At 47.1% G+C, this 17,502-nt stretch overlaps 1 protein-coding gene across 1 annotated transcript in view; it reads left to right on the top strand.

Annotated features, from left to right (window-relative positions):
- Window positions 1-17,502, top strand: part of SCNN1B (sodium channel epithelial 1 subunit beta) — a 39,310-nt gene that overhangs the window by 11,209 nt on the left and 10,599 nt on the right. Inside the window, exons 2-7 of the mRNA XM_039493135.1 lie at window positions 3,420-3,738; window positions 4,488-4,809; window positions 6,679-6,872; window positions 10,452-10,555; window positions 11,221-11,384; window positions 12,373-12,480. Of these exons, the coding sequence (XP_039349069.1) occupies window positions 3,428-3,738; window positions 4,488-4,809; window positions 6,679-6,872; window positions 10,452-10,555; window positions 11,221-11,384; window positions 12,373-12,480 (1,203 nt within the window). The 5' untranslated portion in view covers window positions 3,420-3,427. The remainder of the gene's footprint in view (window positions 1-3,419; window positions 3,739-4,487; window positions 4,810-6,678; window positions 6,873-10,451; window positions 10,556-11,220; window positions 11,385-12,372; window positions 12,481-17,502) is intronic.

Genomic DNA, 17,502 nt, shown 5'->3' with positions numbered 1-17,502 from the left:
GTGACCTAGACAAACTGGAGGATTGGGCCAAAAGAAATCTGATGAGGTTCAACAAGGACAAGTGCAGAGTTCTGCACTTAGGACGGAAGAATCCCATGCACTGCTCAGGCTGGGGACTGACTGGCTAAGCGGCAGTTCTGCAGAAAAGGACCTAGGGATTACAGTGGATGAGAAGCTGGATATGAGTCAGCAGTGTGCCCTTGTTGCCAAGAAGGCCAGTGGCATATTGGGCTGCATCAGTAGGAGCATTGCCAGCAGATCGAGGGAAGTAATTATTCCACTCTATTTGACACAGGTGAGGCCACATCTGGAGTATTGCGTCCAGTTTTGGTCCCCCCACTACAGAAAGGATGTGGACAAATTGGAGAGAGTCCAGCAGAGGGCAGCAAAAATGATCGGGGGCCAGGGCACATGACTTACGAGGAGAGACTGAGGGAACTGTACTTATTTAGTCTGCAGAAGAGAAGAGTGAGGTCGGATTTGATAGCTGCTTTCAACTACCTGAAGGGGGGTTCCAAAGAGGATGGAGCTCGGCTGTTCTCAGTGGTGGCAGATGTCAGAACAAGGAGCAATGGTCTCAAGTTGCAGTGGGGGAGGTCTAGGTTGGATATTAGGAAACACTATTTCACTAGGAGTGGGTGAAGCACTGGAATGGGTTACCTAGGGAGGTGGTGGAATCTCCTTCCTTAGAGGTTTTTAAGGCCCGGCTTGACAAAGCCCTGGCTGGGATGATTTAGTTGGGATTGGTCCTGCTTTGAGCAGTGGGTTGGACTAGATGACCTCCTGCAGTCTCTTCTAGCCCTAATCTATGATTCTATTATCAAAGTTGGAAATTACCCAGTGGAATTCAGGTGTGTTTTAATTTTAATCTAATCAATCTAAATCTTTTAATGGATTTTTTAAAAGATGGGGAAATATTTACTAGTTTGCTTTTGCCAATCTCTCTGGCTTCCAGTGTATTTTGGTTATGCCAGTTTGTGAGACAAGGGGTTTCCTGATCTGGGATTTAGCAAGCAGATGTCTAACTGGTGGCAGGACAGCTGAGGTGAAAAGGCCACATGTAGTAAACCTCCAGCCTTTCTCTGTGCTACAGGCTTGTTTAATTCTCTGGAATTGCCTGCTCAGAGCGGACCTTCTGCTTGGACCTCTTCTGTCTTCCACAGGGGTGAGTTGGGATGCAGCGAAGAGTCATTGCTTCTGCAGCACCCCAACCCCCGCAGAGGTCTTCTGCAGGGTCAGGCATCCATGTCTGGAAAGTAGAAGAGATAGGCAGGAAAAGTGCCTATTGCTCACCCTCATCCTCACCACACAGCTGCACAAAAGCCAGTGGGAAATTATTCGAACCTGAAGGCCCCCTTCATGCTGAAGAAACTCTTGACAGCGGGGGGCTCGGAGAGTCCTTCCTTGGTATTGTAACGTCATTGGAGTCATGCTGTCAGGGAGGCAGAGGGCTGGGGCCCCAGGTCCCCTTTGCAGATTCCATGAAATCTGCTGGGCGTGGGGACAAAACTTCTTCCTGTTCCCAGGAGGAAAGAGTCTAAGCCCTGTCCCTGACAGAACAATCCTAGGAAATCTCTGGAATGAGATAGTGCTGGGGATGGGGCGGAGGGTTCCTCCCCTCCAGAGCTCCTTCGCATGGGTTTTCCTTAGGGAAGAGGTAATCTGGGTCTCATGACATTTGATCTTGGGTGATGAGGAGCTGTTGGGGCATGGCAAAGGATCATGGGGCTGTGAGTAACTGGAGACAGATGGAGTTTGACTGCCGCTCAGCATGACGCTGTGAGACGTCACAAAGTCAGTGAATCATTTTCAATCTTTATCAAACTCATTGCACTTGTAATCTAGGCCAGATTTGGAAGGTGTCCTCACCCACTCCCATAAACAGCTGAGCCTGTGTGAGTACACAGTTACTATCCAGTTCCTCGGCTCGGCTAGGTAAGGTTTCAGACTGATGCAGTCATCTCACCAAATAGGCCCAAGAGAAAAAGACCATCTAACCGAATGAAATCAGCCTGCATTGCCTTCCCATTCTAGAGATGTAAAGAGATCTGAGTGCCTGGCCTACACCCCAGCAACCTGTACAGCAACTTTCCTTTGATATTTTATCTACATGGGATTACATTTAGTAAGAGTAACATTGCATAAAAGCAGAATTTGTTCTTTCTTCTGAATATTGAAACGTTTCTAGTTTTACACCTTCAGTATTACTGTTCCCAGTATGCTTCATACCATATTTAACATGGGTCTTCAATCCTGATGTTCTACATTTTAAACCTCTGAATGATTTTCTACTTAGCTAGATCTCTCTTTTGTTGTGAAATTCTGCTCCGGGATATAAAGATTTAGTAACATGCATTCTCGACTTACAATAGCAGCATAAAATGTACCATGTACTCACAATACCAATGCAAAATATGCAGCATCCTTCACATCAGCAGCACAAAATGTACTGATACTATCTTAAAACAAAGGAATCTGAAAAAAATAAATAAACCTACTGTCCCTTCTCTCGCAGGCACCCCTCTCTACTTTGATATTTTTAGTCTTGAAAAAGGACACTTGTGTCCAAATCCCTCTTTCCTACTCCCCTTTCGGGAGGTGGACACACCTGATGCCCAAGGAGCTGGTAATACTTCTTCCCCAGTCATTTCAAGGCAAATCCCTTTAGGTCCCTTCTACACTGAGAGTTGAGCTGAGTTAGCCTAATTGCTGTTCTAAACCAGTTCAGAGTTATGCAGTTTAAACAGACTAGAGCCGATAACGATTTAAGACTAAGGTTGGTCTACAGTAGTAGCATATATTAATGTTCATATAGCGCCATGAATGATGGTTCTTTGAGACAAAACCTGGTCATCCTAAAGGGACCACTTTATAGGGACAGTCCCGATTTTATAGGGACAGTCCTGATTTTTGGGTCTTTTTCTTATATTGGTGCCTATTACCCGCCCCCCCCCCCCCCGCCCCGATTTTTCACATTTACTGTCTGGTCACCCTAGGTCCCTTACACAGTGTAGGCTGTAATAGGCTCAGAATGGGTTTGCAGGTATGACCTGCCTTTCAATAACTGCATGGTTTCCGTTACCCATGTCTAGGTGGGAAGGATTTTCAGTATTGCTGGAGGAGGCCCAGCTCTGGAGTGGGACAGTGGGAGGCTGAGAGGTATCTTTCAACACAGGTAGTGAGAGGCTGAGACTCTCATTCACATTTCCCTCCTGGCAACACAGACCACAACCGCTAGGGCATAGGTGAGCTCGCTACCCTGTGATCTGTGAAACCCACCTGGAGAGCTACCAGAGACAGGCTGAAGGCACCTGCTGGGTAGCTTCCCATGTGAAGGACTCCTACAAGCAGAATACAGCAAGTAATTTAAATCCTGCTGCCTAAGACTAACCAGTTCTGTTTCCCCTGCATGTTCACAGGCATTACAATGAACTTTAAAAGGTATTTCATTAGAGTGCTGCACCGTCTCCAGAAGGGGCCGGGATACACATACAAAGAGCTGCTGGTCTGGTACTGCGATAACACCAACACGCATGGACCCAAGCGCATCATCCGAGAGGGGCCAAAGAAAAAAGTCATCTGGTTTTTCCTGACTCTGCTCTTCGCATCTCTCGTCTTCTGGCAATGGGGGATCCTCATTGACACATATCTCTCCTACAGTGTCAGTTCATCTCTCTCTATAGGGTTTAAGACCATGAAGTTCCCAGCAGTCACAGTCTGCAATGCCAGCCCCTACAAGTGAGTCCCCTGTCTGCACCAAGTGTGAAGCTGACTTGCTCAGGGACATTTCCAGGGCCTAGCACTATAAATCTTTTCCATCTCAAATTGCAAAGATACGGGATTTCTGAAAGTGTGCATTATCATTCAGCAAGCCCTTAAACCAATGAAAACAAAAGAAATGAATGAAAACACTTTCTGCAACCCAACCCCATTATCTGGGTGCCACGAAAAGCCAATATCTGCTCTCAGTTACTCCAATGTAAATTCAGAGTAACTCCTGTGAAATCAGGCAGTCCAATGACTTCACTGGACATACTTTAAATTTACATCACTATGACCGAGCAGAGGCATGGCCCTACGTGTAAAGTACATCTCAGTCTGTCTCCCAAAACTCAGAGCAGACCCACAATGAGTGGGTTGATTTTTGTATCTTCTCCTTCTAGAGTGGCTCCTGGGTATGTTAGCCCACTGCTGACCCAGAAACATGAGTTATTTGAAAGATAATGACATTATTTCTGTAAACACAGCAAGTCATCAGTAAAACACTGATTGTTTATCGCCTCACTAATTTTATATCTGGTTCTTGCTCCAGGGTCTGGCAGGCAGGATACACATTCTAGCATAGATCACACTTCGAACATGGACTGCATTCATTTTTCAGTAACTCTTTATGAAGCTACCTAAGGCCCATGTTCCCTATAGAAATTCAATCTACTGCAAGCCACTGCCACCTTCCCAGCAACTGCTAACTGCTCTTTGTCCTTCAGATACTCCAAGGTGAGGCATCTATTGAAAGAGTTGGATGAGCTCACTGAGGCAGCCCTGGAAAGGATCCTGCAGTCCAAGCACGGGGACGCAATCTCAGCTCCCCCACTAAACTCCAGTGAGACTGTTTCTCAGAGGTTAGACCTGAAGCTCTGGAACCAAATCCCCTTGGTTCTGATTGATGAAAGTGACCCAGACCATCCCATCATTATCGATCTCTTTGAGACCAACCAAAGTGGCTCAGGAACCCAACCCAACAATTCCTCTCCCGCCCTGTCCAACGTGACGTCAGAAGCGAAGAAACACAAAGTGGCAGTGAAGCTGGTAAGTGGAGGTTTATGGCTCCCTGTGGACATGCTCTGCACTTCGCTTGAGGACACGTTACATTGTGAGCTGCTTGGAGCAGGGATTGTCTTTTTGTTCTGTTTCTGGACAGCACTAGCACACCAGGGTCCCGGTTGAAGACCGGGGCTCCTGGGTGCTATGATAGTACAGAGAATAAATAGAGTTAGACCCTGGGAGCAAGGCAGATAGGGCTTGTGATGGGGGCTCCACTCACCGCTAAGGTGGCACCTCCTGGTCGTTCCGGGGAATAGCTCACAGGGTCACCGCCGCTTCCCACCATTACACGCCATCTGTCCGCCTCTGGGTCTGAGCTCCACAAGCTGCTACTGCCTCTTCGTGACTCAGCCCTCTGGCCAGGTCACTATACGTGTGTTCCTCTTCTGGGATATCAAAGTCTTTCCTCGCCAGCAGTCCTAGGCAGTCTTCCCATTCGCTGCCTCAGAGTGCCACTTCCTCTGTGGCTGGCAGGGAACCCAGGCCTGCCCTCTACTGTGGGTACCAGCTTTGGGACCCTCTTGCCAGCTGTCAAGGTCCGTTCCCTTCTAGATTTTTCCATGAGTCCTGTCCTATGTTCCTGGCTCCCAGGTTTGCCAGCCAAAACGCACCTCCCTTCTCCCAGGGAGCAACTGCAGACTTCCCAGCAGCCGCCCCTTATGCTTCCAATTTCCTGCCTTTATAGTCCCAGCTCAGTTCATTCCTCCTCAGCTGGGCTCCCTCCCTCAGTCAGGGGATTGCTTAGTCACCTGATTCCCCTCAGCTGTGGCTTCTTGGGTTCATGAGCCCTCCCCCACCCCCCCGCTTAGTCTTCACTAACCCTTTCAGGACAAGTGCGGGGTGAACACCCCATCGCAGGGCTCTCTCCATCTGAGAGAGGCTTCAAATGGGGCCTCTGGATTTTGTTTCTCCACCAGGTTTCTCTCTTGAAAAGCTGCATCGTGTGGTCCGGGCTGGCTCACAAAGGGGCCCTGGCACAGCTCAGTGCATCATTTCCAGCCATTTTCTCTCCGTTTAGAGCTGGCTGGAACTGAACACTGACCCCATGTCAAATGATTTCCCGCACATGGACACACTCGGTGCATGGCTGGGGGCTGCTCCGTCAGGCTGGTGCATCTCAAGAGGGTTGTTCCATAGGACTCGCCGGTGTACTGGGGGGCTGCTGGGTTTGAGATTTTTTAATCACACCAGCACAGAACCAGTTTGTTTCACTTCTAATCTTTTGGGCCTGATCCTGCCCCAGGCGACACACCCGGGACGCTGGCTGCAGTCATTCATTAGGGATTCTGAGGGTCCCCACCAGGATCAAACAGTCAGGGCTTGTGTGGATGAACAGTTAGTACACAACAAGCTGGCGTGTAAATCTCTCTCGTGCTAGTGTGCTGCACACACTGCTTGGACTCTGCTCCCGCACCCGGAAAGCTCCTTAGTACACCGCTATCCACCCCATGGGAGGAGCGCACTGGGGATCTTTTAGTGCACAGTAGCAGGGCCACACGGTAACTGAGTTAGGTGCAACCCATTCCAAGGTGAAATTCACCTGTGGGGTGAAGGTCAGTGTTAGATGCACCAGTCCACTGAAGCCCTGCCCTGGGGACCATGGGCAGAGCTGCACTTAGAGCTCCTTGCTCTGCAGAAAGGGCCTCCATGCCAGCCATGCAAATGCCCATGCGGGCAGTGGTGATGGAGTGGGCTGGGGGGTGGCCATATGCTGTGACCCCAATACCCTGTGGATGCTGAGGGCCACAGTCGCTACTCCAGCCCATAGGTTATCCCGGCCCTCTGAACACAAGGCCAGCTGCCTGCTGGTTGTCCGTTAGTTACACATTAAAATCTAACTCCATGTGTCTTCAGTGCCACCACATGGACACTCCCCAGTGCATCTACTGGAACTTCACCAGCGCAGCCCAAGCGGTGACAGAATGGTACATTCTACAGTCCACTAGCATCCTCGCCAAAGTCCCGCTGCAAGAGAGGATCAGGATGGGCTACCAGCCAGAGGACATGATCCTAGCATGTCTGTACGGGGCAGAGCCCTGCAGCTACAGGTACGTGGAACCCACCGAACTTCTACTTACTCTCAGGGTCGCTTGAAACTATACAGGGCAAAAGAAGTCTGAAGCTCTTCAGAGCAGGGACCACTTTCTTCTGTGTCTGTACAGTGCTGAGCACAATGGGTCCTGGTCCATGATGGAGACTCCTAGATGCTGTGGAAATAGGAATAATTACACTACTACGAATTATTAAATCACATACAAGCCAGGGCCTCACACGAATGTGTGATTCCTGCTCTTTTTATTGTCTTCCTAAATATTTTCATTGTACAGAATCAAGTCCGTAAAAGGCAAAGAAAAATGTTTAGCTAGAAGTCTATATTAATCTGTAACAGAAACAGCACACACGTCTCACTCCTTACAGCAGTGAATTGCAATTCGGCTTTTATCCATCCAGTGTTGCTGGGTGCTTGTTAGCCTGAATGGAGCAGGGATCTCAAAACAGAATCTCAAACCAAATTATGAAATGGCCTAAACTTGAACTAGGTATTAACCATCGCAGCTTCCCCATTTGGAGTGTTACTGGATCTCACTTGGTTTAAATTGTAACCAGTCCCTGTTAAAGCCTCCAGCCAAAGTAGTTAGTTATTTTAAAAAAGAAAAAAGACACCTCAGTTCATGCTGCAGCTCTGCCTCTGAGATCCCAGCTAGTGGAGAGTCTCTACTTGAGTCGATTTCACAACAAGAGTGAAGTGCAGCAGGGGAAACAATGCATATAATCAGCTTTATGGCAGAATATTTTTTAATTTAAAAAAATCCACCTCAATTCAAAAACTTCAACCTCAAAGACCATTCGCCTGACTGGTAATTAGTGATGGACAAAGCTACTGCGATAGGCTTCAGCAGCTCAGGGAGTGGCTGCTTTTCTTAAGCTTTTCTCAGTGAATCATGAGATTGCCAATGCTCCCTAGTTAACACTAGAGCAATGTATCCTGCAGGATTTTCCCAGCTGCAGTGGCAGAGTAAAATATTCTCAGGGTGGGGTTGGTTTGAGTTCTAGAAGCAGGTTCAGGTGGGTCTTTATTTGATCTGAGTTTGTTCACTTTCCCTGCTTATAGTGTCTCATTCTTGTCCACAGGCTCCAACACACAATTAGAAAAACCCTACTGGTGAAATCTGATAGTGCTCTCACTTTAGTTCCATGTATAGATTGGCATACTGAGAAGCGAACACTTACGGCTTAGCTGGTAAAGTGTGGGTAACTGAGATCAATTTAATTCTGAACAGGAGCATTGCAAAGGAATTTGCTGGCAAATATTAGTTGTAATATTTCTATTATGTGTAATATCCACGTCAATCAATAGAAATGACCCTAAGGAGCAAAAGAGCCGACATGTCCGTGGGCTGCAGGGTGGTTATGGATTAGTTAATATCAGCACTACTCCAAGCTCCCCTGCACATGAGTGGGAACTATGTGCTCTTCACAGCTGCAGGATTAGACCCGTAGCCATTTCTCATCTTCCGTCTTCCAGCTGTACAGACTGAGTCACTGAAAATGCACCTGTGGTTACTGGTGGAGGATCATTTTGGATGATTTGGAACTAACATAAGCACAGAGACTTTATTACTCTTCTGTCACGGTCTTATTTGTACCGAGTGTCCCAATATAGAACAATGCCAGTGTGTCTGTGTACCAGGTAGAGAGCCTGGGCATTGTCACTGTTTCTTCCTGTCAGCAACAAAGCCAGTTGCCCTGGACATATTCCCAAGGCTGCTGATTACGATTTGGGTATCAGTGGAGTTCGTGAGAGCCGCTACTCTGCAAGGTGCTTGGGCACCAAATGTCCGCTCTGCAGTCTTCCATCGCTCATTGTTATCCTCCACGTGCTCTCAGAGTGGAACCTATATTGACAAAAGTGGGGGCTCCACCTGCTAACAGAGGAGAGACTGTGCCAATGCACATGACAGATGTACTTGCCCATCTGTGTCTGAGAATGTACTAACTTCCCTTGGTGCCAGGAGACCTCCGAGAGGTGCTCTGCTCAGCTCAGCAACTTTTAATCGTCCAGTCATCCCTTCTCTCTGGCCCGCGACTGGTGTGTCTGGTGATATGAGCCCAGGACAGGGGATCAGAAGAGTCCCAATCCCAGCTCTGTCACTGACTCCTCATGACCACGGACAAGGAACTAAGGCCAATCTTTAAACTTCACACCCTAAAGCCGAGCACATAAATAAGCGACCTGACTTTCAGAGGCGCCTAGCACCTTCGGAGCCCAACTGGCTCCTGGGAGAGTTTGTCTGAATAACTAACCCTAGAGCGCAGCATGTGGCCCGGTGTATTGGTCTCAAGCAAACGCAAGCCCTCGGTTACACACGTTTTCCTAACAGGTTGCTGGATAATACACTTCTTCCCTCATCACGCCTTGTGACTGACAAACCCTTTGTATCTGCAGAACTGAGTAGGATTCTAGCCTAGGCTGTAACGAGCCCTTCCCACAGTACTGCTCTGTACAGGAATTACCAATAAACAAACAGTTGGGTATTTATCCAAACTGGGCAAGTCAGTTATCACAGCCCTAGGGGCAAGTCAGTTATCACAGCCCTAAGCCAGGCAGTTATTTGGGTGTGCCACACTTACGTCACGCTGTAGCATTCAATAGAAAATCACAGGCAGGCTCCTTTCCGTCACAGTACAGCATGTACCTCTGAGATGCCGGCTCTGTGTCTATACCCTGCCCAGGTGAGCAAGGGGGTAGTGCTACAAGAAGCCTTTCCCTCTCTCTGCGCCGGGTCAGACCTGGTGCTCCCCTGATGCAAGCACGGCCAGTGGCGCTAACCTGCCCAGAGGAGATGCGCCCTGGCTCCCCCCGTGCTGCGGGCTCACAGCGGCTGTGCTTCTAGAGATACTGGATGCACCTTAGGCACAACTGAGGCTCAAGTCACAGCATCTCCTGCGCAGTTTGTTCCATTCCCAGAGGAAACACCTGCATTTTAGTTCTGTGTTTAAATGTGTGACGTCCCCTTCTCCCAGTCTGCCTCCACTGATACTGGAAAATACTGTACTGACAAGGCCCTTGACTACCAGAGTCTAAATTCTGTTTGGGTTTTGGGCTAAGTACAACATATTGATGACACCAGTCACAGGCTTTAGGGTCCCATAAGTGAAGAGCACTGAGAGAATTCACACCATTACAGACACTGTACCTCCACCTACCTGAAGCTCTGATCTAGCACCTAGTGTATTGCTCCCTTTGCCAGCCAGCACCACGCTTGTCTCAGACGTAGGAGGGATTTCTATGGGACAATGAGTCTGCGACACTGTCAAATTCAATAGGAAAAAACGAAATCTTGCCATTGAAATTAATGGGAAAAAAAATTTCAAGTCCCTCTGAAGTCCCACAAAGAGCTGCTGCTGCTGCTGCTATTTTTCAGTAGAGCAATTTGGCTGAAACGATGCCACTTAAAAACTGAGCATCGCATCCCAAAAGAAACTGTTGTATTTGTGTGTGCGGCAAATAAACAAGCTAACTGTACATCCCTGGCATAACTACAGGATATCAAAACGTGTGATCAATTAGTCCCATTCTTTTACCACCGTAGAGGGTCACACCTTATTGTGCACGATTCTTACAGAAATTTCACCCAGATCTATCATCCTGACCATGGCAACTGCTACATCTTTAACTGGGGAATGGATGAGGAAGCCCTGATTTCTTCCAACCCGGGAGCAGAGTTTGGTAAGCACTAAAACCCCAAGGAACAAAGGAAACAGGAGGGCTGGGAAATGTTTCATCTGCAGCAAACAAATTCTCTTACAGGTTAAGAAGAGGCCAATTTATGGTATCTTCTAGGGCTACGACAGGGGATGGAATCACTTGACGACTGTCTGTTCTGTTCATTCCCTCTGGGGCACCTGGCATTGGCCAGTGTCGGCAGACAGGACACTGGACTAGATGGACCCTTGGTCTGACCATGTATGGCTGTTACGTTCTTATGAATGAGTTCTTGGGGGCACAGGGGATGGATAGGGAAATGATAACTGACTGCCAGGATTAGAAAGGGGGTAAACCCCAAAGAGGGATATGGATTACATATGGAACGGCAAAGGATATAACATGGAATAATGGGATGACTTTAAGAAAAGTGCATCTCAGCTGAATACTTGGGAAAACACCCACAGAATCAGGTGTTTCCTTCCCACACATTGGCTAAGTGCAAGAGTCCTTTTCAAAGCATGAACAAGTGTAACGATGGTCAGTGTAAGGCTGAAGGGTCTGTTCTCCTCTCTCAGCAGAGAGGGATTTCCCTGCATAGTAAGAGAGTTCCTCTAAACAGTCGTGTTTATATATAAATGCTGCACTTCATGGTTTGGGTTTTTGAATATTGTGTTTGGTGCCCACAGGGCTGAAGTTAATTCTGGACATCAGCCAACAAGACTACATTCCCTACCTCACATCTACTGCTGGGGCCAGGCTTATGCTGCATGAGCAGAAGAGTTTCCCGTTTCTTAAAGACCAGGGCATCTATGCCATGTCTGGGACAGAAACCTCTATCGGCGTATTAGTGGTATGTGTGACATTTCATCAGAACAAACCATCGGAGAACAATACTCCTGGTATCTGATGGGACAGCAGCCAAGTTTGTTTTCAATCTTGGCTGAACTGGCTCAAGCCAAAAGAGTCAAGTTCTCTACTAGCTATGGCTTGGAACATTGTTTATGAAAGATTGAATGCAACTTATCTGGAAAACGGCTTTATCGAAGCCAAAAGCCGCAGCTTAGGTAATTGTTGCCTCTTCCCTCCATGTGTCAGCAGCTGCAGGGCTAAGCGAGTCCAGTTACATTTAACACTGCAGTTAAGGTAACTGGATGGCGTCTTTGGGGCAGAGCAGCTCTTCCTTGCCCCCTGCTTTTCACTAAGGTGCAGTTACCAGAATGTTACATGTGCTGACTCACCCTGTCATTAGTCTTAAGAGCATTGTAGCATTGTCATTATCATCGTAGTTTTCCTAGAATTATACAGACAGCAGGTGTCATGTTTCTTTCTGCATGCTCAATGAATAAGGTACTGGTCTTGCTGGCTGTGCCTCTGTCAGCCTTTGCCATGCACTGACTGTGGCTAAGACAACCATAGATCCCAGCTTTCCACTCAATCCTCCCCTTCCCGTCTGTGGGCAATAATGCAGTTGTCACCGGAACCTAGAACCTGGGGTTTGGGACAGAGTGGAACCCATGGATCTGCCATTAATCCTCCCCAAGAGACAGTCAAATGGGGTCACAGAGCAGCGGGGTCTGAGGAGGTCCTCGCTGTGTAATCCAGGAAGCCCCAGGCTCCTCCTGAGCACCAAAGAATTCCAGTTCAGCTCCATATATTTCCTAAAGATGATGTTCCTTGAATATTGTAACCTGTGGATATTGTAGCCTCTCCCGGACTGCAAAGATCGGGGAAGTTGCAGGATCTGTGTGTCTGAAAGGGTCTTGCACCAAACAAACATGCGACAGAAAGGAACTATGACTACAACATACAAATATTTGGTGGGTTTGGTTTTCTTTCAGGATGAACTTGAGCGGATGGGTTATCCCTACAGCGACTGCACTATGAATGGGTCAGATGTCCCTGTAAAAAATCTTTATAACGAATATAACACCTCCTACTCCATACAGGTAAAGGGCATTATTAATTAAAAAACATTTTAAGCAATTTAAATTCTTAATTTATATGAACGATTCTAGAGAATAAGAAAGTTAAACATAAGAGATCAGAATCTCTAAAATAACCATTAAGCATGAACTAAGCACAAGAAACACGTTTTAAAAACACAAATGAGAGCCCTAATCTTGCAAACACTTATGCATGTCCGTAACTTCATACATATGACTGTTCCCATTGAGGTCAGTTGGAAAATTCATGTGCATGTTTGCAGGATCAAAACCTAACAATTTATCTATTCAAAGTTATATTAAGCCACTAGGAATTTTTAAATTGCTCAGACAGAGAATCCAGTTCAGTGTAATTCTCTGTCACTCAATCTTACTACACAGATTGCTGAGCAGAGTGAAGACATGGTGGAGATGGTTCTTTTCACTTTATCCAGTCGGAAGCTTTATTTTTTTGCTTTTCTGTAGCTTTCTGCAAAGTGGTAGCCTAGCAAGTTTCGCTTGCAACATTCCTTATGGTTGCACAGAATTCCAATAAGTGCAACTTACAAGCAAAGCAGAAATTTATAAACTGAAAAAGCAAAATGTTTTTGTTGTGCTTTTGGTCCCTGGAAGAGACTGTGGGAGCTCAGGTGACATGGATGATTATTATACATGAGTCTAGAATATCTGTGCATCCTCAAATACATTATGCTCCAATACGTCTGTTAGTCTATAAGGTTCCACAGGACTCTTTGTCGCTTTTTACAGATCCAAACTAACACGGCTACTCCTCTGATACTTGTACATTTTCATTGGATCCCTTCCAATTTTCCTCTCATTTATTTACTTTCAGACAGGCATCCAAAGGCTTGCATGTCTGTCTCTGCCAGATAAAAGCTGTTAAGAGGACTGGAGAGAACAGAAAAGGAGTACAGAACAAACTGATTTCCAGTAGAGTGTATTTTAGAAGAACATGCAAAGTGTTGGGTGAACTTGAATGGATTAAGGGGACAGACCGTAAAGGGGAAATGGCAGAAGTTCCCAGATAAATTGCAGGGTGCAACAAAATGTGATGTACCAAAATAAGTGCATTAGCAGTAAAGTAATGGGAAAACTCAGCAATGGATAAAGCAAAGGGCCTTTAGGGCCTGTAAATGAGAGAAATACCAAGATGGACAAGGACTCCACGTGAGATGTTCTCACCCAGTGAGAACCTGTTGGCCAGAACAAAACCAAAATGAATGTGGTGAAAGTACCGGAGCGCTGTTTATTTGCAGCAGGTCCCAGGGCCTTAGGAAGGCTGGGAGCCCTAGGGGACACGTGTCCTTGCAAAACGTCAGAGCACAAACTCAGGACACTGGTGCTGGTGGAGAGCAGGGTCCAGCCGGGCAGCGCTTGTGAGCTTTGTCGGTACAGTGCTGCCCAGTTTCTGTCTCGGGGCTGAGTGTCCCAGAATAGAGTCCCCACTGCGGGAGGCCCCCGGCCACCCTGAAATCAGAGCAAAGGCAGCAATAGGGTTACTCCAGCCACAGTGTTCAAAGTGTCCCTTCCTGTTCCGGCCTAAACGCTGCATCTGCCATTCACCCCCCTCGAAGGCCACTGGGTGTCCACGGCCTGCAGCACTGAGCACAACTCTATCAGGGCCGAACAAAAACCGAGCAGAAATGGCCCAGAATCTCTGTAGCTATAAATTACCCCTACAGCTACCATAGGAATTGGGCCCTACCAAATTCACAGCTGTGAAAAGCATGTCACAGACCGTGAAATCAGGCCTCTCCCATGAAATGTAGCTGGGAGGGGAGGGGAGGGCATGGCCCTTGTCCTGGAGCAGCCTGCCTGCACCCCAAACTCATCCCCAGCCCTGCCCCACCCCAGAGCCCACACCCCCGTCAGAGCTTTCACCCCCCCACCACACTCTCAACCCTCTACTCTAGCCCTGAGCCCCTCCAGCACCCCAAACACCTTATCCCTAGTCCCAGCCAGAGCCCTCATCCCCCCCACCCCAATCCTCTACCCTAGCCCTGAGCCCCTCTCATACCCCAAACCCCTCGTCTCCAGCCCCAGCCAGAGCCCTCATCCCCCCCACCCCAACCCTCTGCCCGAGCCCTGAGCCCCCTCCTGCATCATGAACCCCTCACCCCACCACTCTGCCATAGCTCTGAGCCCCCTCCAACACCCCAAACCCAGCCCCACCCCTGCACCCTCCCTTCCCTAAACTCCCTCTCAGAGCCTCCACCCCAGACCTCCTCCCCCACCCAAAATCCCTCCCAGAGCCTTGGGCAGGTGGGGGGGCGGAGTTTTGGGGAGGCAGAGTTTGGGCGGGGGCGGGTTCTGGGCACCACCAAAATTTCTACAAACCTGCCGCCCATGTGGGAGGAATGGAGGTGTCCTTGCCAGGGGCTCCTACTGCCTATAGGAAAACCGATGATTCTTTCAAGGAACTGAACGTCCTTGTGCCTTATCTACAGAGAGAGTGAAAGGGGCTTGTCTTCCAGTGACCCCAAAGTCAGACTTCATTAGGGGACACCCCTCCTGGCGGAGCTGTGCATAGGACAACAAACGGGTTTGCTAGAGGATGAGATGCCGAATGAAAGTTGTACCTCCCGCGTTGCAGACGTTGTCGTTGTTAGACAACAGAAAAGAGCCCACAGATAGAAACCTCCAGTGCAGACTCAGCGGGCAGGGAGACGCTGGGGACGATTGGTGCTGCTCCTGCTTTCGCAGACTGTCTAGGGGCTATTGCTTTGGAGGCGGGGCAAGGTGAGAACTCCCCTAGGGCATGGCCAGTGGGTTAAAGGTGACTCGCAAAGGGGGAAATGGGTGAGAGACACTTTTTGCTTCTTTATGAAGGATAAAGGGGGCTTGAAACACTTTTTAAAGAGAAATTATCCAGCTTGACCACATCCCACATTCAGGTCTTTTCTGCTCTGTTTTTCTTACAAGACACTACGGACAACAAGAATTATGGCTCCACAGATACCCAGAAGTCCTGCCTGAGGGGGTGGGGAGGGAATTTTTATTTGGACAGTTTGATATTTCTACTTGTGTTGGATAACACCTGTTTCTTCCACAGCTTATAAACAGTTGGGGGAAAAGGATCTTTGTTTGTTTGTTTAAGATTCAGGGTGCCCCAATCCCTCAAGTAAGGGCTGAGAAAGCTCCCAGTCCATAGCTGGGGCCTCTCTAGAGTCGCCAACAGGAAAAGGGATGACAAGCCTCTACATTCCTGATATTTCTTAGCTAAATCAACAAGAGGACAATATATAGCTTGTTAATCCCACACTTTACTGACCTTTTGTCATTATAAAGCACCAAAAGGCACAAACCAATTTTTGCCTTTGCAGGTGTCCTGCAAAGGAGCACTGTGATATTTACATAGTGTCAATAAGGAAAGAATTTCATTGTTGGTCTTGAGAGGATAATTGATTTTTGTGTGTCTGATGATTGACTGAAATCCTTTTATTATAGAACAGTGAGTTAACTAGCCAATGGGTGTGGCGTTGTAATGTAATCCTTACACCTGTGCACCAGGGATGTGCTTTGAACTCAGAAGGGATTATTGAATAATCAGTGGATACTTCACATGCTACTTCGGCTAGAATATTGGAGGGTAATCAGGCTAGAATAACTACTACAGTCTTGGGTGGATTGCAACATAAACAGCTACCACAATTCTGGATGGGACAATATTTCGGGAAACAGCAGGATTACTGCTGTTTTATAGGTATTGGGAGGTTAAAGGTATCTCTGGTCTACGTAGCTGTATAAATGTTATCTTTTGACTTAGGTGTGCTACAACTTTAAACGGCTAAGAACGCTGCCTTCTGCAGAAACAGGCAGGCACAACTGCTGATGCCTGTGACAGGAACTAAACACACAAACGTGGCTCTCTCATGGAGGCTTCACTTGTTCTTTCATTATCTTGTTTTCCTTAAGTGAAATAAATTCTTTGAGATTGAAAGTACAGGTTTGGCTTTCACTATATGGAAATGCAAATTCGCCCCAGGCCTTTCTTTTGCTTCAGAATCAAAGAAGGGAGAGAAACCGGGACTGTTTGCTTAGCATTTATATTGTGCTTTTCATAGCATTTGTTTCTAACACTCCAAGAGGCTGTAACTAGGCATAGTGGGATACAAGAGAACTGAGGGATATTTCCTAATAACGATAAAGGTCAGACTACTGTGGAACAGCTTTCTAAGGAAAACAGCAGAAGCCCTTTTGCTTGAGTCATTTTCAGCTGGATTGGCAATTAACACACCCATCCCAAGCAGGGCAATGGGCTAGATGGAGTAGGCAGCATTTCACATTTCTAACTTCACATAAATGTTTTAATTAAACCCCTTTACATTCATTATAAAATATGTATTAAATGTTTAACTAAGCAGATACTTTAAATGACACCATCAATATTTAATAAATAATACTTAGCGTAAAGGTTTCTAAATTTTGCCTCAGTCCATCGGTAATGCACATCTCCCAAGGGACGTTTAAAGACCTGTCATCAAAAGGGACCTGTTTCCATTGCTCTATGACTAATTTCTAGTAAAGTCCTCAGACATTTCCTATTGCATGGGAGATATGACCCTTCATTCAGCTGGAGGTGTTGGATTTTTCTCTTTTCTTAGTCTCCACTTTCTTCTCTCGCGCCTTCATCAATTATCCCAGTCCAATGTCTTGTGGGCATCATCCTGCTTCACAATGGGCTGAGACTGAAAAGCTCATCAGAACATTGCAGCCCTCAATCACAGGGTAAGCTGCAGCCATGACTGTCTCAAGGGAAGGATGTGGATGGGTGGAGAAGAAAATTCAGCTTTCTGAGAGCTGCTCTCTGTAATAAGAACTTTTAAATTGTTCACATTTTAATAGAAGTTAGAAGGATTTTGAAAAATGGAGTCCAGCACCTAGTCAGGAATATTATCCATCTACGTTCATAAATCAAAGAAGAATATGCCATATAAGGCCAAGAAACAATGTCAAGGTCCATAGGTTTAGTTTAACTTTTTATTTGAGTTTGGAAACCCCATATAACTCCCCAGCAACCCTAAA

This window comes from Mauremys reevesii, linkage group 10 (genome assembly GCF_016161935.1).
Source record: "Mauremys reevesii isolate NIE-2019 linkage group 10, ASM1616193v1, whole genome shotgun sequence".
Lineage (NCBI taxonomy): Eukaryota > Metazoa > Chordata > Testudines > Geoemydidae > Mauremys > Mauremys reevesii.
This window is presented reverse-complemented; position numbering and strand designations above follow the sequence as displayed.